Source organism: Lacerta agilis, chromosome 16 (genome assembly GCF_009819535.1).
Source record: "Lacerta agilis isolate rLacAgi1 chromosome 16, rLacAgi1.pri, whole genome shotgun sequence".
Taxonomy (NCBI): Eukaryota; Metazoa; Chordata; class Lepidosauria; order Squamata; family Lacertidae; genus Lacerta; species Lacerta agilis.
Window position 1 is genome coordinate 14,140,923 of NC_046327.1, and position 23,057 is coordinate 14,163,979.

At 45.6% G+C, this 23,057-nt stretch overlaps 1 protein-coding gene across 4 annotated transcripts in view; it reads right to left on the reverse strand.

Moving 5' to 3' along the window:
* The window catches only part of PALM2AKAP2 (PALM2 and AKAP2 fusion), a 238,021-nt gene that overhangs the window by 84,994 nt on the left and 129,970 nt on the right, over nucleotides 1-23,057 (reverse strand). For all 4 annotated transcript variants that reach the window (XM_033173325.1, XM_033173327.1, XM_033173326.1 and 1 more), the window contains one exon: nucleotides 17,155-17,222. In XM_033173325.1, coding sequence (XP_033029216.1) covers nucleotides 17,155-17,222 — 68 coding nt within the window. The remainder of the gene's footprint in view (nucleotides 1-17,154; nucleotides 17,223-23,057) is intronic.

Genomic DNA, 23,057 nt, shown 5'->3' on the forward strand with positions numbered 1-23,057 from the left:
GGAAGCCCATTCTTAAAACAAAACCTTTCTCTAACCGAGGCGTGCTTTTCCTAATGAGGCCTCCCACCGCCGGTGCCCTTTCACCATTCGGATTCCGTTCTTAGACCAAGGTGAAGTTTGCAAACCGGGACACTACTTCCGGTTTTGCAGAGTTTGTAAACCGAATAGTTTTTAAACAGGGCTGTTCTTAAACCGAGCTACCACTGTAATCAATTTATTTATTTATTTAATAGATCACTGGCTGCTGTATGTTTAAGTTCAGATAAAAGTACAACTAATAAAAGGAAAGTATAACTGTACATTAAGTTATTATAATATCACAAAATGCAGAGAGGATAATTGGAGGTTTGAGAAGGTGTTAGTGTAAGTGTGGATAGTTGTTATGTATGTAAGCATTTATGTTTGATGTAAAAGTATGTAAGTAGTTATGTGAGAAGATGTGAATGTATGTGATGTGTGTGTTTTTTTGTATGATGTGTATGATTTTAAACAATAAAGAGACAGATTATGATATTAAAAAAAAGTATTTTTTTTTTAAAGCGTAGGAAGCAGTCCATGCATTGACTTTTCAGAATGAGTTGTTGCATAGGTTCTGGTTCGACTAGCTACCTGCACCCTACATTCCCTAACTCCCTAACTCCCTACATTCGTAGGACAGCCAAGGATGAACACCAGGGACAGCTGCTGGGAGGAGCACCAATCAGCTACCCTGATGTCCCCTGGACTCGGGCGCGCGCCAGACCCCTTTCGGGGAATGCCAAACCAATGAGTCCCTGGATTCCTCTACCGGAATATCCTTCTTTTGCATAGGCGTGGCCACCTCACATGCCATGCCTATCACCTGAACCAGAGCTTATCCGCAACTTGTGACTATTTTGCTACGCGGCAGGCGAAACCCAAATGGTACCAGCCAATCAGCCAAGTGGGGGAAATTCCTGCCGTGCCCCTGCCCCAACGGCAGACGACACACGGCGGCATAGCAAGGTCAAGTGCAAGCCCTAAATATAGGGAGAGGTGGGCGGGTGTTCCGATGTGAAAGCCCCAAAGAGGAAGCTCAGTAGCCTCGCATGGGCTTAAATAGGTCCTGCGTTGCTGCTTTTTGTGACACCCCATTGGTCAGATTGCACCCCAGCAACACGGGACCCACCTATCAGGGGTTGTGACTGCTTCCACATTACCCCCCACAACACCGGGTCAGGTGGCTAGGTCACACTGCAACAGGTGCATTCTTTTATAGAGGACACACTTTATAGTGCACCCCTCCCCCCCCCAAAAAAATGGGGTGGTTGGGTTAGGAGTGGCTAAGCAACAGAATAAATACTTTCGTAAAATGGGCATTGTTCCTTTGGCTGTCGAGTCAATACAAAATACAGCTGTGAGAATGAAATAAATCCCTAACAGATATGAGAAGCCTCTGCAAAACATTCACCAGGGATGAATACCAATTCACATGCCCAAGCGCTGAGATAGTGCTGGAATCTCAAATGGGCTCCATCACAATGCTGAAATGTTAATCAGGTTTTCCAATACAGAAGACAACAATCTCCTATCTCCATTCTGTTGAACAGTCGTTTTATATACACAGACGTATTCAATCTCTCTTCACACCCCAAGTTCCAGAGCTAAAGTGATTTAGTTAATGTGTGACCACAATAAAGAATTCACATCATCAGTGCCCATTCCGGACAACACTAATGTACAACTCTCCTTTTAACTTAAATTTATTTTTTAAAACCCCACTTAATATAAAAAGAAACCACTACATCGCTGACATAAAATGTTACAGGAAAAGTAAAGTCATTTAAAGCAGAATGAAACTTTTCAAAAGCTAAATACATGCACACGAAAGCTCATACCAGGAACAAACTCAGTTGGTCTCTAAGGTGCTACTAGAAAGAATTTTCGATTTTGTTTTAAATTCCAAATGACATCATATACCATAGATAACAATGAGCAATGCACAAAAAGAAAAAGAAATAGTTTTAAGAATTAGGAATCAGAATCCAAGTAAACTTAGGCAAACATTGTTTGTCTTTTAAGTGGTATTTAAAGCTGGTTCCTGTTTCTACCTCTTGAAGTACCCAGAGAAGGGGATTTCAAAGGGTGGGTGACACCATTAAGGAAGTCTGCTCCCATACTGTCACTGTTTCCACCAAAGAATTAACAGCAGGGTTTCCTTGGAAGATCTTAAGACTTCAGAGAGGTGGTCTGCTTCTAAGGAATCCTTCAAGCCTTTTGGTAAACAGTGTGTTCAGTTAAACACAGCCGATACAACCTTAATATTTGCAGAGAACACAGGTACCAGATCCACCGGGTCTTGGAATTTGTTACTCGCTTGGCATTAATTTGAAAGAGGAGTTAAGCACATGCTTAAGTATCTCTAGTTGGAATTAACTGTACTTAACTTTGGCTTGATCTTTCTTTTTGTATATGTTTTTGTGCATTTTCTGATTGTTGTTATTACTGTACAGCATCCTGGGAACTGTTTGGTTCAAGGGCGTGCTAGAATATTTTAATAGAATAAATAAAGTGGTCTGGCCAACAGACTGAGCTCTGAGCCAGGAAGTCCCCAGCTTAAACATTGCCTCATGCCATGAACTCACTCCTGTGGCTGTAGGTTAGCTGCTGTATCTCATGGTGAACCTCAGGTCTGCAATATTTATCAACAGGAATGTGGTTTCACATAATTAGGGATGTGATACAATCCCTTATCTTTCCTTTTGTGCCTACGAACTCCAAAACAATCCCACAGAAGAAAAACTACCCTGGTTTTAGGTCTTTAAATCACAACATCAGATTGTTAAAGTGCAGCCACCCAAAGTTAAGCACCTGCTTAAATCTTGACCACTAAGATCGCTGGAACTAAAATGCTGATAACTTTGGCTGAATTAAATAACCTTTCTAAGGCTACAATCCTATTCCTGCTTACCTGGGACTAAGCCTCACTGGACTCAATAAGACTTAATTCTTATAAACATGTATGAGATTGCAGTGTAAAGTACACGCAGAAATAAAAGTGAAGTCTATATTATTTTCAGGTTCCTGATGCTAATTTATCAAACCTAAAAGGTTTTAAAGGGAAGTCAGACTTGGAAATAAAACATAGCTTGTTGAACAGAAATTCCAAAAAGGCAATGAACTTGTAATATACCGGTAGGTAAAGCAAATTGGGAGAGATGGAGGGCACAAGGAGAAGGGGACAACAGAGGATGAGATGGTTGGATAGTGTTCTCAAAGCGACTAGCATGAGTTTGGCCAAACTGCAGGAGGCAGTGGAGGATAGGGATGCCTGGTGTGCTCTGGTCCATGGGGTCACGAAGAGTCGGACACGACTGAACAACAACAACAACAACAAAGCAAATTACCATGGGATATAAACAAGTCCATCAATAAATGGAAATGACAGAAACACGATTCTTCAAACAGTTCAGTGTTTCCAAATATTCTAGTAAGTTTTCCTACTTTCTTGCTAATTAATTTGCTATTTGATGGTGCACATAATCCTTTTCATGCCACTTCTTTGCAACCCATGAGCTCAGAGGCTCCCTCTTCAGGGTTCACACATGCATGCAATTCCCATGGGCATGGAGTTCCAAGGGTGGGGTGGGGCAATCGCATCCCCACCTCACCAAATAAACCATAATATCCAGATACCAGGTATCATTACAAATGAATAAATAGCAAGTTTCTAGCATTTGTAGAACCTGAGACAGGAGGAAAAAAGTAAAGGCACGATTCCTCTCACTTTTTCTGTGTGTGATTATCTCAGCCTGCTTCCTCTTTCAGTGTTTCAGTTTGCTCCCACCCTGAGAAATTCCTGAGACCACCCATGCCCATGGGGGGGGGAGGTGTTAGCTACTGAGAGGAGGAACCTGAGCAAGGAAGAGATAAGGGAAGAAAAGATTACACATCCCTCACCTGCTGCCTCTTTTAGAAAGGCCCTTAGGGGCTACAATGACTTAGCTGTATGTAACCTGCCCTTTGGCTCACATTCTAACACCTTTCCAAGAGGCGGAAGAAATGAAAGGCGACTTGCTTGCTCAATAATTTAAAGAGGTAGGAATATCCAAACGAAACCGGAAAAAAAAATTAACTGTTGTTCTCACTTCACGCCAGAAACACAGGGAGCAAGTGGGATCTAGTGGTGACATTCAGAAGGAACAAGCCATGCAACCGCAGCATTAAACCCAGTCTACAGGATAGGTGTTTCCTGGCATTTGCAACAGTCAGAAAACCTCCAAATACAATCTTCACTTTTTAAATGCTTCTTATTTCAAACCAACTAGTTAAGGATTCAGGAAAACGGCACCCGAATATGCTAGTGTCTGTGGACAACATGGCATTCTACAGAGAGGAAGTGCTCTGCATTCCATTCTGTCCTTCATTTCTCTGTTCACTTCATGCGGAGAGATGAGGCAATGTCCTGGTCCTTTTTATACTGAACATTTCTAAACCGTTTGCTGTGCTTTCTCCCCTCTAAAGAAAATAATAATAATCCAAGGTTCCCCAAAAAGCACATCCCCTATCTTAAACATACGTTCCCCGTTTTAAGAATGCCAGTTGAGATCTCCCTAACCTCCCGAACCCTGCAAACCACAACCAAAGCCTTCAAACTGTGATTTTCAGTAACCACACACACACACACACACACACAGTCAAGTTGACTCTGATCCTCCCAAGCATCAGATGCCCTTCCAGAATCCCAACTACCTTCTCAGCACCCAAGTTATCTCACCTTACTTCTCTAGTTACCTGTGCTCTCTCTGAACTGTAGGGGGATACGGTTTTCTCACAATTCCCCTCATATCTGATGGGGAAGGGGTCAAGGCAGTTGCAAAGTCTAAATTAACCATGGCAATGTTCACAGCCAATGAAGCCACCGCTCCATGCACACTGAGTGGAGAAGGATCAAGTCATGTTTCCATCAGCCCACTCAAGCCTTGTGCATCCCACAGTCCCCATAAAAAGTTCCCTCCACCATCCAACCTATTACATTTGGACCCCTAAGTGTTCATCCCCCCCCCCATATTTGCATGTGGGTGGCCGAAAGGAAAGCAGCCAGGTAGAAAGCCTTATTCTTGGGCACACTCAAGGTTAAAAGGGGCGTGTGTGTCCTTTTTCACAGCAGGTGTGATTATTTTACCCTTCATGATAACTATGGCAAGGTCATCCATACAAGACAGAGTTTATCCGATGCACACACACACACACCTCTCTCTCTCTCTCTCAAAAAAAGGAAGAAAAGTAAAAGGTTTCGTGCCTTTTGGCATGCATACCTGATACGTGCCTATCAGTAAATGCTGCAATTCTTACCACGGAGCAATTCGCACTGAGATCAATGCAGCTTTCTTCAGAGCAGACAGGCTTCCAAGGCCCTGCATGCACATCCTTGCGAGTCAATCTCAGTGTGTGAGAATGTGTGCCGGCCACAGATCCAGAGCAGAGAGGGGCCGAAATGCCCAGAAATGGCACCCTCCCATTCTCCAGCACGGCTTCCCACCAGGAACCCAGGAACCCGCCCGCCCCCCGCCGCCTCATACACACACAGGGGTGCCAACTTGAATAAAATATGGGGGGGGGGGGAGCAGGTAAGCCCCTCCCCACATAATCGATCACATGATGCAATACACACACACACACACAAAATTTAATGGCAATGCCCATCAACGGTGGGGGGGGGGCTGGCACTCTCAAATATTTTAAGGGGGGGCGAAGGAACCTCGACCACTATGCGCGCGCGCACACACACACACAAGCTCTGTAGCTGTGGCCACACCAAACCAATCCCGAGAGCAGCCCTGACCCTCCTTCTCCCAATGCATGCGAGAGGTTTGCAGGCAGCAATTACTCCCTTGCGCGCGCACAGACCCCTCCGTTCCATCACGCGGGGGGGAAAGATGGACGCGGGGCAATTCTTCCTTTCCCTCCCGTCCCCGTTTCGCCCTTCCTTTGCCAACAGTTGCTCCCCCTCCACCACGTCCCCACAACAAGCCCCGAAGCGAAGAGCAGGAGGCGGCAGCGTTGGGCGCCCAGGCGGAGGGAAAGGAGAAGAAGGAGCAGGAGCTACCTCAGTTCCTCTTCGCCGGCTTCTCCAGCAAGCGAGCCAAGTCTCTCAGCCCGGCGGCGGGGTCTCTCTCTCTTCTCTCGCTCGCTCGCTGCGCCAAGGCGCGCGCGGAGGGAAAGCAGGATAACGCGCGCGAGCAGCCGTCTCTTTTCTCCACCTCCTCCTCTTTCTCCGGCTTGCCTCCGTGGCGGGCTGCCGCTTCCAAGTTTAGGAAGTGTGGCGGCGGCGGCGGCAGTAACACAACACACACTCTCCGGTCTGTGAGGAAGGGAGGTGGGCGTGTTGTGAGGCAGCTTCACCGCAGGACATGGAAGCCGGCTACGAACGCGCGCGCTCTCTCTTTTGCCAGCTCGCCACGCTGCTGCCGCCGCCGCCTCCTCTCCTCAGGCTCGCGCCTCTGCTGCTGAATAATAAATAAATAACCGAACCGGAGCTCGCTGCTTTCGGCCTCGTTCGCTCCGTGTAGCCGACACGGGTTGGGGCGGGGTAGGGGTGGGGGCGGCGAGAGGCAGCCGCCGCCGCCGCCTCCTCCTCTCAGGTTACCTCAGCATCTATTCAAGACTCGCGCCGCGCCTGCAGAAAGAGCTACTGCTGCTGCTGCTCTCCGTCCTCCCGCCATGGCGGGGATGAGGCCAACGAAAAGGATCCGGCCAGCCTTCAAGGCAGCCGCGGTGGGCCACCAGGAAAAATATATGAAATGAAATAAAACCCATCTATTCATAGGTCAATAGAAGGATTCCAGCTTGCCACTCAAAGGAGCCAACTCCTAAAGGCTGGGGTCCCTTCGCCCCCCCTCCGCAGGAGCCAACTATTAGCCCCCCCTCACATAAAATAATTGAGGGAGCCAGGCCCCCTCAAAGTTGCTGGGAGTTGGCATTCAATTGGTGTGCACCTGCTGCATCTTGTGATCGAATTTGGAGGGCTGGGGGCTTCCCTGGGTTCCGACCCCCCAATATTTTATTCAAGTTGGCACCCCTGGTAACCCCAATAAAATCCATCATAGGGCAGTATCTTTCATAAGCCAATATAATGGTTATTTGTGGGTTCCAGCTTGCCACTCAAAGGACCCAACTCCTAGAGGCTGGGGTCCCCTCACACCCTCATTGGGAACCAACTACTAGACCCCCAATTGGAGAACAGCCTTTACCAAAGGTGTCATGGGTTTTGAAGACGCTCAAACTCAGGACACAAGGGAGAAACGTGCTAAGAGGAAGGCACGCATGGCAAACCCTCGCTGTGATCAATTCTTGCCCGGAAACCCATGTCCCCACTGTGGAAGGAAGTGTGGATCCAAAACTGGACTCCACAGTCACTTACAGACTCACTTTTAAAACTGTGTTTATGGAAGACAATCTTACTGGGCTACGAGTGATCGCCAAAGAAGAAGAAGAACTAGCCCCACAATAAAATAATTGAGGGAACCAAACCCCCCCCCCCCCCGTTGATGGTCACTGCCATTCAAATGGTGTGCATATGCTGCATCTTTGTGATCAATTTTGTGTTATCACCCCCCCCCCCTAATATTTTATTCAAGTTGACACTCCTGTTACCCCTGCCGTCTCAAGTTGTCTTTATGGCTAAGGGTGCTTTATGCCTAGCTTAAGTTAAGGACTGGGAAAGCCTGACCTCAACTGCCCCTGCTTCTTGTGACCTCTCCCCTGGGCTACTGGAATGCAGCCTGTCTGGAGCTGCCCATGAGGACTGTCTGGAGGCTGCAGGTAGCAAAGGAGGAGGCTGTTATGTTGCAGAGTGGATCAGCACAATGGGGCGATCATGTGACGCCTGTCCTTAAGGGCAGCACTACCTGCAAGGGAGCTGCGACCAGGCCCAAGTCAAAGGATAAAAGGAAGGAGAGCTCTGCTACAGCACTGCTGTGCACTGGGCAGCTCCTGTCCGCTTCCAACAGGGCATGCGTGCAAGACGACTTCCTAGTGGATTGTGTGCTATGGGTCAACTCTACCTCCCGTTCAAAATCTGTTGCCAGAGACAGATGGGGCTGGAAACACTCATTGCAAAGCTGCTCAGGGAGGGCGTATGAGAAGGATGCAACAGCCATGCACCTTTGATTGCAGCCTTCTCATGCTGCCCTACCTGAGTGGCTTTGCAAGACTGGGACAGGGCTGGCTTGGCAATTGCCCCAGAAGTCCTCCCTACACTACGCCCCTGTCTTCAATGGCAGGGAGATCACCTAATTACCGGTAATAAACTTGAACTATTTGACCACTGGATAGCTCAGTTAGAGCATGGTGTTGATAATACCAAGGTTGCAGATTCAATCCCCGTATGAGACAGTTGCATGATATTCCTGCATTGCAGGATCCCTTCCAGCTCTGCATTTCTATGATTCTATGACCCCCTTCCCTAGTTTATCAGAACTTAATGTTGGTGGTGCTTCTTTCTTGGCCCACACAATATAGCAAGCTATCTCCCATGTTCCAATTTTACTATTTCCTATGTGAGGGTGTGTTTAATTAATACTAATTAGGCAGGAGGCTATTAATAAGTCACAGAGGAAATCAAGTGCTGTTTTATCATGCATATTTTAGTAAGTCTTGCTCATTGCCTGTGATTTGCATTTCAAAACACTTGCAGCAGCGGAACAAAATCTGTCTTAAAAGCTTTTAATAAAGTTACATTTTCTTAATGTCCATGTCTTGGTTTTGGATATGCATAGAAAAATAAGCAGAGACATGGAACAATTCCTGGATCGTTTTAAGAACCAAGCATTCTGGAATGTGGTAGGAATGCAGATGCAAAATTAGGTAAGTTATGGAAAACGGATGATTGGCAGATGTTATTGCTTATTAAGGATTCACATCTGCAAAATACATGCCCCCCTCATAGGTGACACAAATCAGCATGTAGAGATATCTGAAGCACGTAGCAGGGTGCAGCAATCAGCTGATTTCCTGCATAAAACTCAAAAGGCTTCAGCTCTTCCAGGTTTACATGGTACTGGCCACTAAGAATGTAAGAAAAGCCTGCCGGATCCGGCTAATGGGCCATCTAGTCCAGCATCCTGTACTCCCCGTGACCAACCAGATGCCTTCTTCATCTTCTTTGGCGATCACTCATAGCCAAGTAAGATTGTCTTCCATGAACATGGTTTTAAAAGTGGGTCCATAAGTGACTGTGGAAGCCAATACTGGATCCACACGTCCTTCCACAGTACGGACATGGGTTTCCGGACGGGAGTTGATCATGGTGAGGGTTTGCCAAGCGTGCCTTCTTCTTAGCAAGTTTCTCCCTTTCGTCCTGAGTTTGAGTGTCTTCAAAGTCCATGACAAGTCCATGAGTTCTACAAGAGAGGGATAACACCCCTCCCCACTGCTCCCCTCATTCTCAATGCCGTACATAATTTTATAAACTTCTGACATGTCCACTCCTACTTTCCTTTTCTCTAAACCCGTGCTTCTCAACCAGTGTGCCGTGGCACCCGGGGATGCCTTGAATGATGGTCAGGGGTGCTGCGGGCAACAACTGGCTTCTGTCTCCCTTTCCTTCTCTCCCTCCTCTGATGCCCTCTCGCATCTCTGCCTCCCAAAGGCTGGCATGTCTGTTTGTTGCAGCAGCTGCCCTGGCTACAAGCTCCCCAAGCAAATGGTGCCTCTGGGGCTGGCTAAGGGGTGCTGGTTGCCAGGAGCAGAGACGGCTCAGAGACCAGGGGGCGGCCATGGCGGCTGTCTGGAGGACTCCCAAGGAGGGGAGAGAGGAGAGGAGGCTGAGGGAACACTTCACAAGGGAGGGTGTTTGAAAAAGAGTGAGAGGCTGCCAGCTCTGTAGGCAAGGGGTGACTTAACTGGGCTCCTAAGCCCCACAGGGGTGCCGCAGAAATAATGTAGTTGGTCAAGGGAGCCGTGGACTCAAAAAGGTTGAAAACCTCTGATCTAAACTATAAATCCCTAAATGCTGCAGTCTTTCCTCACGGGAGAGTTGCCCCCTGATCATTTTGGTTGCTCTTTTCAGAACCTTTTCCAATTCTACAATATCCTTTTTGAGGCAAGGCAATGAGAACTATATACAGTATTCCAAATGTGGCAGCACTTTAAATCTGTATAACGGCATTATGAGATCAACAGTGTTGTTTTCAGTTCCTTTCCTAACGATCCCTGGCATGGAATTGTCTTATTCACAGCTGCCACACACCAGCTTGACATCTTCATAGAGCTATCTTCTGTCAATCTTCATAGAGCTATTTCTGGTCAGTCACCACCAGTTCAGACCCCAAACATGCGTAACTTTACACTTTACCATTTTACTGCCCATCCACTCAGTTCATTGCATTTGGGGCTCTTCAGAACCCCCTGAACCGCCTTTATCGAATCCTGAGCAACATCAGCAAACTACTATGCTACATCAGCAGCATAGTAGCTTAGCAGAACCTCCATGTGCAGAAACAGTATATCTGTGGGTGTCAGGTGCTAGTACAAGCTGTGGGATGGACCATAGTCATCATATTCTGTGAGTTTCCTAAGGCAGACCATGGTCTGATCCTGCAAACCAACTCATATATCTTAACATACATATCTGAACAATTGTTTTCATCTTCACTGGGGACGAGGGACATATTTTGGTTGCAAAAATAAATGAATACTTGAGATGGAAATTTAGAGATCTCCTTTTTAGGCTCTTCTCCGGATACAATTATGTGGAAAAGGGAACACAAAGATTTGCAGAAATGCTTATGTTTGAAGGAAACAGAACTCAGAGGCATTCTTTGTGTGTTTCATGAAAGTCTAATGAACCTAGGCAAATCCATCAGCCACACAGCAGAGCTGTGGGAAATGTGGAGGTCACCTTCATACACACTTTACATTGCAACTTAGGAATATCTAATATCACAAGCACGCAGGGTAGCCTGGTAAAAGAGAAGCAGTATGGGAGGCAGGAGATTCTGGAAGGACCCCACGTATTCATTAATAAATTCTGTAGAGATGTGAGGATTCTCTCTAGGGGGATGGTCACTTCCCAGCTGCGACTTTTACAACCCAGCCCTAAATATATAATTAAGTGGAAGTCTTGCTATAGTCAGCAGAACTTACAAGGCAGTGTATGTTTAGCATAGCAAACCCAGGGCAGGGCCAGATTTAGGTTTGATGAGGCCCTTTATATGTCCAGCTGTCCTTTGTCAACAACAAATTGTCGCTGTTTTTTGTGTGTTGAATATATGCTATATGGTAATTTATGGACCTAATAGGTATCTAAAGCCATTTGCGCATGTTGCCATGCAACCAGTCCATGCAGAAGGTAGGCACCCTATATATGTTGTTGTTGTTCAGTCGTTCAGTCGTGTCCGACTCTTTGTGACCCCATGGACCAGAGCACGCCAGGCACGCCTATCTTTCACTGCCTCCCGCAGTTTGGCCAAACTCATGCCAGTCGCTTCGAGAACACTGTCCAACCATCTCATCCTCTGTCGTCCCCTTCTCCTTGTGCCCTCCATCTTTCCCAACATCAGGGTCTTTTCTAGTGAGTCTTCCCTTCTCATGAGGTGGCCAAAATATATAGAAATGAGCAAACCAGTGATATTTTAGGGAGTAGGCTAACAGGCGGTGTCCATTACTTACATCACAGGAGCCTACACAACACAAAACACTGTTGCTGTATGTAAGTTTCATTTTATTTGTTTTTTATCTTATATTTTGGAAATGTACATCTAGTTTTTTCCCTTTAATTTTTTTTGGGGGGCCCCAAGAGAGTGGGGCCCTAAGCTATATCTTGTTTAGCTTATATGTAAATCCGGCACTGCCCCAGAAGCAAAATGCAGCTTCTATTGCTAGTTGTACCAATTCTCCAGACTGCAGGTGAGCAACTACACAGAACCAGTGATGTGGTTCCCCAACACCACCAAGAAAAATAGGTACTGGAACTCACCATGACATTGTTCCAGTAAGTCGCCGGAGACACAGGGCAGTCCTGAACAGCCGCTGGTTTTACAACAGCCACGTTCACTGACCACAGAGGTGCTTAGAACTACAGCAATCTGTTTCCCTAGCTGGTTTGGAGGCCACCCCTGGTTCTGGTGCAGATCAAATAAATGCGCCCCATCTCCCTCATTCTCTTAGATTCAGGCGGATGGCTAGGGCAGCTCGGAAGGGCCCATGTGGAGACATGCGCATGTGCAACAGTAGAAGCTTGGCTGGAAAGCTTAAAGCCTGCCACTGCTACATGGGAGACGGATTGAAGAAAAACAAATATGAATTGGCCCTGCCCAATTGTGACTAGGAGTGGCTAGGAGCTAGGTCACAGATCTAAAAACAAAGTATAGACTCGCACATGCTGGCCAGCTTCCATTTTGACTCGAAATGTTATTTTTGGGCTTCCCAGAAGTACGTAAAGTCAAGAAGTTGGTGGGGGAATATTGGCCTGCAATCGCGCCCACCTGAGAGGTGCTGGAACTGCGCTTCGGCATGTTTCGACTGAAAAAAAGCACTGCATACAACATATCTACTCAGAAGTCCCACTGAGTGAGTGGGGCTTCGCCCTAGTTAAGTAGGTAAAGGATTGCAGCCTAGAAGTTTGAATGGTCTCTAATGGTGTTGTTTTCTAATTGTCACTGCATGTTCCAAAAGTGATACAGTCCAGCAACCAACATATGACATGGGGCGTCTGATCACAAGGCAATAGCCTTCCCCCTAAGTCAGGGAAAGAAAGTGGCAAGGGTGATTTTGCTTACTAAGAATCATGTATCCCCAAATTTGAGAACATAAAGGAAGGAAGAAAACAGGGCTCTTCGAAATGGACAAACAGCTGGCATCTGTTCACGCCTTTATTTGACATGTGGCTGAAGGCAAACCTCCCTTGGACAGCTGGTCCCTATAAAAGCCACTGTAGGCGAAAGAACAGCTGCTCCTTGCTGTAACAGGTGTCGCTGCAGAGAGTTTGGGTCTCCTTTCAATCTCTTTCGCTTGCTTATAACTAGGATGAAGTCTTTGCATGAATTCAAGGCAAAGTGACTTTGAGTATAAGCCTCCCTACCTGGCTAGTCAGAATAATAGAATGTTGGAATTGCAGAGTTGGAAGGGACCCCAAGGCTCATCTAGTCTAACCTCCTGCAATGCAGGAATCTCAGCTAACGCTGACCTCTGCTGAGCAACCTCCAAGGAAGGAGAGTCCACAACCTCCCAAGGGACACTGTTCCACTGTTGAACAGCTCTTGCTGTCAGAATGTTCTTCCTGATGTTGAGTCGGAATCTCCTTTCTTGTAACTTGAAGCCATTGGTTCAAGTTCTACCCTCCAGAGCAGGAGAAAACAAGCTTGTGCCCTCTTCCATGTGACAGCCCTCAAGGTATTTGATCTCTGGGATCTTTCACCCCAGTGTGCATCCATTTGAACTAACTTCCATTCACCATTTTGCTGCCCAATGTCGTGAGCCCTGTGGAGGCGTCTTGGCAGGGTCTGGTCAGTGGAGTAACGGAACAAGTGTGCCAAACTGGATCCTGGGGAGGGGGAGCCACTGATCTAGATGCTGAGGAGGGGCTGAGCAGGTTGTCAGGGGAGAGTCCCCCTTCAGTGTCACTGGATGCCTTGACAGCCACGGTAGACCCACCTGACCTGACCTAGAGCAATTGCAATGCCAAACCACCCCCACCCCAACAATAAATGGTGGCACTGTGGGTTAAACCACAGAGCCTAGGGCTTGCCGATCAGAAGGTCGGCGGTTCGAATCCCTGCGATGGGGTGAGCTCCCGTTGCTTGGTCCCAGCTCCTGCCCACCTAGCATTTCAAAAGCACGTCAAAGTGCAAGTAGATAAATAGGTACCACTCCAGCGGGAAGGTAAACGGCATTTCCGTACGCTGCTCTGGTTTGCCAGAAGCGGCTTAGTCATGCTGGCCACATGACCCGGAAGCTGTACGCCAGCTCCTTCTGCCAGTAAAGCGAGATGAGCACCGCAACCCCAGAGTCGTCCACGACTGGACCTAATGGTCAGGGGTCCCTTTACCTTTAACTGTCTGGTAATGTTGAATAAAGTATCCCATCCCTTGCTACCTCCTCACGTTCTCCCATAACAATGAAGAGGTAGGCTTTGTAAATGAAAGAAAATAACCTATCATTCACATAGCAAGCTCTTCCTTCTTTCTCCAGTCTGCTAAAGCCTTTGGGGGAAAAGAGAAAACTCATTAGATCAGTGATGGCCAAACTTGGCCCTCCAGCTGTTTTGGGACTACAATTTCCATCATCCCTGACCACTGGGTCCTGTTAGCTAGGGATGATGGGAGTTGTAGTCCAAAAACAGCTGGAGGGCCAAGTTTGGCTATCACAGCATTAGATGAATCCATCTCATCCAATGCAGCTGTGACCACCTCCAAAATAAATACCGAGATAGTTGTTAGCATAATTGGGAGGGGAGGGGATGGTCGTGGTAGGAAGTGCCATCCTGTTCACTGCTTACAGCTAATGACAACGAAAATGATGCTTGTGCATCGCTGTTTAGATAGATTAGACTTCCTCAGTGCCCTGAAACTGCCACTGAATGACATCCAAAAATCAGCAACCAGAAAGAGACAGGGAGTGCCATTTACTTCAAAGGCATCCACTATAATCATAACTGTGGGACCTAGAAAGAGTGATGGGATGAAGCATGTGGTTTTTGTACACGCAGTCTATTGGAATGCAGTAAATCTACTGGTCATCATATGATATTTGAGTGAGAGGCTTTTTCTTGTGTGCTCCTCTCTCTTCTGATCTCAGGCAGACACAGATTAGATTTCCGTTCCGCAACCGAAATAGCAGGCTGCACACAATGAAATTAGCTTAGTGTCTCATAAACTGAGGATTCCCAAGACACTACGGCAGAGACGTGTGTTAACTCACTCTTTCCCAATCGAGCAGGTAAAAAGGGAAGAAATAACTGAAACAGATGCCGTGCGTCGCCTACAAGTTTCCTTCCTTGCTTCTGAACTGTAGCTTTTGCTGTCTTCCAGAAATGAAAGCTGAATTGCTAATAGAACCCTAAAGATACAACAACCCAAATCCAAACCTACACAAGCAAATCTCCTGGGTTAGATACTCTGAACGCTGCCAACCAGCTGTTCAGCAGGGGAAGAAGTATAAGGAGGGGAAATAAATCCAACCTTCTGCCCTGAACAGCCAATCTTCAGTCAATGCCCCTCCATCCCTCAACTGCCGTCACAGTGCCTAAACGGCATCCCTGAATTTAACTAGGCAATATGAATTTCTCTGTCCTTGGGTGTATCAATATTCTGCAGACAGTGTTCCACAGGCCAGCAGTACAGTTTGCTACTCACAAGGAAAGGGAACCTGTGGGCTTTCAGATATGGCTGGAGTACAACTCCCATCATCCCTGACCATTAACCATGCTTGCTGAGGCTGGTGGGAAGTAGAGTCCAACAACATCTGCTGGATCCCCTACTTGCTTTAACAGGTGGTCTTCAATAAAGCTAGTGTTGTTTAACAGAATCAGTGTCACCAGTGCGGTGCACATGCGTTCAAGCATGGCTAGGCAATCTGTGGGAGCGCACTGCTGGGACAATCAGATTGGCTCTGCTGGTGTGCTGCACAACCCCAAACTTGCCCCCTTCCCCCTCCTAGTAAACACAAGTAACATACCCTCCAATATTCCTCGGATGAAAATTGGGACGGACCCTGAACTGACCCTCCTCGAACCCCCATTTTTTTTTGTCTCCCTCCTCCTATGCAGAGCATTTCCTATCAGAGGAAGGGCGAATATGCCACCACAACTACAGAAACAGAACACACACACACACACCCTCCACCATCGTGAGAAAACTCCTTAATCTCAATCTTATTTCATTCTTTGGTAGATTAACAAAAACAAAAAACACACTCCAATAAACACATTTTAGAAAGGGGCAGGATTGGATGCGGATGCACAAAATGTATTTTTTTTTTATTAAAAAAAAATCAAGAACAGAAATTGAGTGGTGGCAGTGGGAAGCCCCATTAGCTAAAGTGGTACCTCAGGTTAAGAACGGTTTCATTATTTAAGTTCGTAACCAGAGGTACCACTGTATTATTATTATTATTATTAAAATGAGGGTTTGGTTTGCTAGCAGGCCTCTGAAGTTACTCCACTTTTCTGTTTGTTTCCTCTGCAAAAGTGTTTTGCTGATTTTGCTCACATCACATCATGAATAACACTGAGTCAGCTTCCCCATTGGAAAGTGTTGCCAATGTAATTAAACCTCCTTATTCAATAAAGTCTCTTTATTAAAAAGCTACACTTTTGGAAAACAAACAAACAAACAGGGAAAATCCTTCCAGCAAAAGACCCTCGGCATGTGAATGTGCTGGCGTTCCCCTCCTCCTTTTTCAGCTGCCTTTTTATGGGAGTAAGGGAGGCATAACTGAAATACTTTTCACTAATTTGCGATTCATGGCTGGCTTTGAAAAACTTGCTCTCCCCCCCACCAACTAATTGGAAAACGTTAGCACATTTGACAAGCTCACATCAGGCCCTTGAAGGGCATCTAACTTCCATTGATATTCATAGCTGAGGCTTAAACCAGTAGCTGGCAATATTCCCAAGTTGTTTCCCTTCAGAGAAAAGTGGGGCGCTTAAAATATCTCAGGTAGCAATCAGCAGTTTGAGAACTGACAGCACTGTGTGCCCTGCAAATGGATGTTTTTGTGAGTGCAGCTTTGGCTGTTCTGCAGGAAGGGCGAGAGAGCAATTGTGCTTTTCTCTTAAAACTTCTGGGCCACGTCTACACACAGAGAGAGGAGATATGTGTCTTATCAATTCAGTGAATGCCAGAAGCCCTATCATCATCATCATCATCATCATCGATTTATTAATCACCTTCCAAACAACCTGCTCAAAGCGATGTACACTACAGATCATTAAAAGCAGCTGAAAACAACAAATACATATTAAAACACTACTAAACCCAAAATAGACACTCCGTCAGGGCTGCAGTTAAACACAGGTCAGCAGATCTCTGTTGACAATGAAGTTAACTGTTTATTCAACATCCAGATTGTAATATTATAGAAGCTACAAGGCAAAAAAAAAAAAAAAAATGCCCCTTACTCAATACTGGTTGCCATAGGGCATTTAGGAAAACATACATTCATAGACTTACAAGAAGGTTCATATCAACTCACCGTGGCTGCCACTTCCACCTCAGAGCTTTCAGTTATCTCTTCAGGCCACACGTTAAATCCCTTAGTTTCTGTGAAGAAATATATATTTTAAATATAAAAAATGGTTCTATTTGCAGGCCATTAAAAAACCAGACAGAAATCAGCAGTGCAACAACAGAAATCAGTAGTACATATTAAAAACAAGCAGAATGAGTAACATTAGCAGATATGTTGGGCTGACCCAAAAATTATGAAGGCCTGCCTAGATCCAAAGCCCCATACTGGTTTTGTACAGCCATGGTAGCTTTAGACTTGCAGTTTCTCAAAGTGCAGCAGTCTGCAAATCTACATGAAGCTCTTTTTTTAAAAGAGAGGAGAGTTTCAAAACCAGGTTAGTCATGTGGTATTCATGGGACACAGCTGTTCAAAAGAAAAAGGACCAAAACTGCACGGGGTAGGCCCAAACCAGAGCTCTTCCTGCTTGTACTTATGGATATATAATTAGAAAAGGACTATGGAACTTTGTTTCAATACAGTGGTACCTTGGGTTAAGAACTTACTTCGTTCCGGAGGTCCGTTCTTAACCTGAAACTATTCTTAACCTGAAGCACCACTTTATCTAATGGGGCCTCCTGCTGCCACTGTGCCGCCAGAGCACGATTTCTGTTCTTATCCTGAAGCAAAGTTCTTAACCTGAAGCGTTATTTCTGGGTTAGCGGAGTCTGTAACCTGAAGCGTCTGTAACCTGAGGTACCACTGTATATGTTTACGGCTATTGTATGCAGAAAGATGGAGAGACTCACGATTACCAGCAATGGAAGAATGGTTGTTAAAATTGACAAGACTTCACTGTTTGAAACATGGCAACCCTAACATATGAATTTGGGGACTGAACCCAGAGGTCCAGCGCCAAGGCCCTTCTGCGAAGTTACAGGGAGCCAGGCAGAGGGCCTGCCCTGTGCAAACGCCCTCCCTTCAGATGTCAAGGAACTAAGCAACTATCTGACTTTTAAAAGACTTCTGAAGGCAGCCCTGTTCAGGGAAGTTTTTAATGTTTAATGCTGTATTGTGTTTTTAACATTCGGTTGGGAGCTGCCCAGAGTGGCTGGGGAAACCCAGCCAGATGGGCGGGGTATAAATAATAATAATAATAATTGTTGTTGTTGTTGTTGTTTAGAAAATGGTTTGTTGGGTGTTATATTGGGGCAGATGAAGTGACTATTGTTTACATATAGCGGACAGGTGAAGAATGGGAAGTTCTTTAATTTCTGTATTTTATCTTTTCTAGTCTCTCTTTTAAATTCTTTTCTTCTCCTTCCCTTTTCTTTTCCTCTTTTCCTCCATGCTTTTATTATATTTAATGTTGGATAAAAATATATATTTGGTATTAAGTTTTGCATCTCTCTTTATAAACTCTAATGGCACTTATTCCAGAAAAGAAAAGAAAAGAAAACAGCCTAACATATGGCCTTTATTTCATTCATCACAACTCTTTTTTGTCTATTTTCAATTGCGGTTTAGAGAGCCTGACATTAAAAGGCTTACAAAAACCTTTGTAAGCTTTTTATAATTTGTAATGCATATTTTAAGGGAAAATAAGGAAGTACCGTATATACCCGAGTATAAGCCGACCCGAATATAAACCGAGGCACCTAATTTTCCTACAAAAACCTGGGAAAGCTTATTGACTCGAGTATAAGCCGGTTCACCTTTGCCGCTGTGGAGGAGGAGGAGGTACGAGCAGCCCGAAAGCAGCCCTTTGGGCTGCTCCTTCCTCTTCCTCCTTTGCCAAGTTTGCATTTATGCGAGCAGTTCAGGAATGGAACAAGCTGCCTGGGGAGAGTAAAGAACTGCCGTTCTTTTATGCTTCTTAAGGAATGGTTGACTGGGGAGAGCAGGTGGCGGCACAAGCGGAGAGAAAGGGCTTCTTTCTCACCGCCCCCACCGCCCACCTCACTCAAGTATAAGCCGAGGGCAGCTTTTTCAGCACAAAAAATGTGCTGAAAAACTAGGCTTATACTCAAGTATATAGGTATATAAAATTTAAAGTTACTAGAAGCACATTAAACAAACAAACAAACAAACAAACACCTGTACCATGGACCACAGAATCATAAATCTAAACAGATTAATTTCAAAAATTGCAGGCTGAATGAACACCAGCGCATGTTACTGATGTCAATTTCAGCTCTCTTTTCATCCGGCCACATTGCAGGGAAATTAAATGAGGCGTAGCTCCTGTAGGGCAGCTCAATCAGCACTAGCTAGCTGGGCAGCTTTTGATCTGTCTGTGTGCTCGCTAGCTTCCCTTACGTTGAGCACACTGCTGACTTACTTGTTTCATTTGATTCACTGTTGATTTCAGCCCTGAATAGTGCTTTGGATGGCTGATGGAGCAGCAACAATCAGAGAGAGGGGACAACAGAATAGAAACAGAGTTGAGGTAGTAGCAGCTCAGTTGGCAGAGCGGGAGACTGTTGAGCTCAGGGTCGTGGGTTCAAGACCCATGTTTGGGCAAAAAGATTCCTGCATCGCAGGGGGTTGGACTAGATGACGCCTGTGGTCCCTTCCAACTCTACCATTCTATGATTCTATCTCCTCAAATGCAAAGCAGACTCCCAATGAGAGGGCAAGGAGTATGCTAGTTAAGATTGAGGACTGGCCAGATCTAACTCCCATGCTTACAACCCCCTTAATCATATATGAGGGTCAACATTAGATTTATTGATTTTTTTTATAAAAAAATGACATTTGTAACACTATTGTTGATAACACACCCTCCAGATGTTGGACTCCAGCTAGCACAACCAATAGCCAGAGGTGATAATCCAACAATGGACGGCCACAGGTTCCCCATCCTTGCCCTAAGTAACCTGCAACCTGAATATACTACTGCTGCTAACCTTATTGTTTATACCCTGCCCATCTGGCTGGGTTTCCCCAGCCACTCTGGGCATCTTCCAGCAAAATATAAAAACGTAATAAAACATCAAACATTAAAAAAACTTCCCGATACAGGGCTGCCTTCAGATGTCTCCTAAAAGTGGTGTAGCTCTTTATCTCCTTGACATCTGATGGGAGGGTGTTCCACAAGGAGGGTGCAAATGGCAAGAAGACCCTCTGCCTGGTTCCCTGTAACCTCACTTCTCACAGCGAGGGAACTGCCAGAAGGCCCTCGGAGCTGGACCTCAGTGTCCGGGCTGAATGATGGGGGTGGAGATGCTTCTTCAGGTATACTGGGCCAAGGCCGTTTAGGGCTTCAAAGGTCAGCACCAACACTTTGAATTGTGCTCGGATACGTATTGGGAGCAAGTGAAGATCCTTTAGGACCCTTGTTACATGGTCCTGGCAGCCACTCCCAGCCACCAGTCTAGCTGCCGCATTCTGGTAGCCCAACATCACTTTCAAAGGTAGCCCAACATAGAGTGCATTGCAATAGTCCAATGATGATCTCTTCTCTTAAGACCCCACATACATGCTTAGATCTTGAAAGTTTCCTACCACTGGTTGAGATACAGAACTTTCTTACTGGTTGTCTCTCACCTGGCTGGAAATACCTGTATTTGTCATGGGAGTGTCCATTGGGCGGAATATAAAGAATAAAACTATTATTAATTAATATTACCTAGCACATGAAATGCTACTGGTGCCATGCGCTCATTAAGATGACTTAGGCAAGCCTCTCTCTCCCATAGCCTCCCCTTGATTCAGTCTCTGAACCCTCACACAGAGTTCCTGCAAGGTTCACTGAGAAAATGCTTTGAACACTCAAAAGCACTATGTGACTAATAATAAGATTTATTTTTTAAAAAATGCTTTGGGGGTCTAACCAGGTACCTAATGACATCACACCATCAAATATTATGTGACTGTAAAATGAAATGTGTTTCTACTCCATTGATAATACAACAGCATTGCCTGCTATATTTATTGGCCAGGGGTATTGATTGCAGCTGTTGCTCCGGTGAGAGCTACTGACAACAGCAATTGAGATAATCTGCACACTATAGAGTTGCTTATTCTTTCCGAAGGCGTTGCAAGCGGAGGAAAAGAAAAGAAAGAGAAGTTGCCAGGGAAACCCTTTTGAAGTATTTCTGTGGTTTGAAAACACCCTCTGAAAGGATCCCTGCATTCATGGTGCTGAGTATCTTTTGAAAACCTGCCTCTTCAGTTCATCAAGTGGCCACAAAGGGCCACGATAACAGTTGCTTCCTTTTATTTCAAATCCATTATGTGTTAGCGTGTTATAGCAATGAGATCTTGTGCACAGAAGATCTATTTTTCTTCTTTCAGCAACTACAGAACAGAACAAGCGGATTAGGTGACTAGCAAAATGACTGCCATGTGATGGTGAGAGTTGCATGCATGCATGTGTCCTAAGAACACAGGAAGTGACTTAGACCGAGTCCGACCATCGCTCCATCTAGCTCAGTGTCGTTGACAATGATCAAAAGTCACTTTTCAGGGTTTTATCCTAGGTCTGTCTGGAAATGCCATGCACTAGAGTTATGGTCTTTACCAATGATGGGCCTATACATTGCAGAGACTGCTGGCAGTGGGGACATTTTTTAAAATGTATTCCACAACTATGTTCATCTTTCTTTCTTTCTTTCTTTCTTTCTTTCTTTCTTTCTTTCTTTCTTTCTTTTTTAAGGTCAACATGGGCCTCAGATGTTGAATTAAAATGGGGAACCGGATTTGGCACCAGCATGCAGCATACCTGAGCAAACCCTGCGGCCCTAGAACCCTCCAGGTGCTGCTGTCCAGCTTGGACTCTGAGGGAGGCACAAAACCCCACAAATTGCTCCCTGCTCCCCCTGGATCAGCCTCTGGCCTTGCTATCCCTTCCACTGACCTTGATGGGGCCCAACACTAGTGACATTGGGCCTCCAAACCCCTTTATTTTTTTGAAGGCCTGCAACACTGATATGAGCACTGCAGTCCCCAACACAGCCAAAATCCTATCTTCCCCACAATGATGTGCTGCTATGACAGCCCAGGCTCCTGTCAGGATATAGGACCATCTGCCCAGCAGCGGCAACAGTACTGACTGGACTGCCAAATTGGTGAAAATGGACTCACCAGCACGGCAGCCATTTAAATTTCCCCACAAGGGTGGAGTTTATGGTGAGTTCCAGCACCTCCTTGTCTAGAAAAATAGCACAGATTATTTTGATTTATATACCACCTTTTGTCCAAAGATCCTAGGGTGGTACACAACATTAAGAATATAATTTATGCAGCATAATGATAAAAACACCATACAGAATGCTCTGAGGCTCATTTCCCGAGGCTGCAATCCTATGTCTACTTTCCTAGGTGCAAGCCCCAGGGTGCAGAGTGGGGTTTACTTTGGAGTCAACATGCATAGGGCTATGTTTATAAATGAAATTATGCTGCCTCCGTTGCCGTTCTCTTGGAAATATTGTGAAATGAGTAACAGAAACCCCCTAGGCCTCGGAGCAAACCTTTCACATTGAATACTTTGGAGCACACTTCTGCCTCCCTCAGTTAGAGATCAATTCTACTTTACCCTCTTCGAGCACTTATGTAAGCTGTCCCTCATTGTCATGGGCTGTATTTTGATAAGTGACACCTAGCTACATTATATCTATTATAGAAAGGATGCTCTCCCTGTTCAAAATCACCAACGGCATTAAAACATGTTGCGATAAAATATATATGAACTTTTTATTGGCTTGTGTCTGCCGACATCCTTTTTACGACTCTCTCCTCAGTCATCAAGCTTAGAAATTCATTATCTCCATGCAGCGTTCTCAGTGCTGTTGGTGAATTCACCATCATCTGCAAGAAAAGCTCTTAAAATTATATTGGTATCTGCAGAGGTGCTGCCAGGTGCCCTCCTGCCTCGACTGCCCCACTCTTTTCTCCGCTGCTACTTACTGGCTCCACCCCCCCTTACC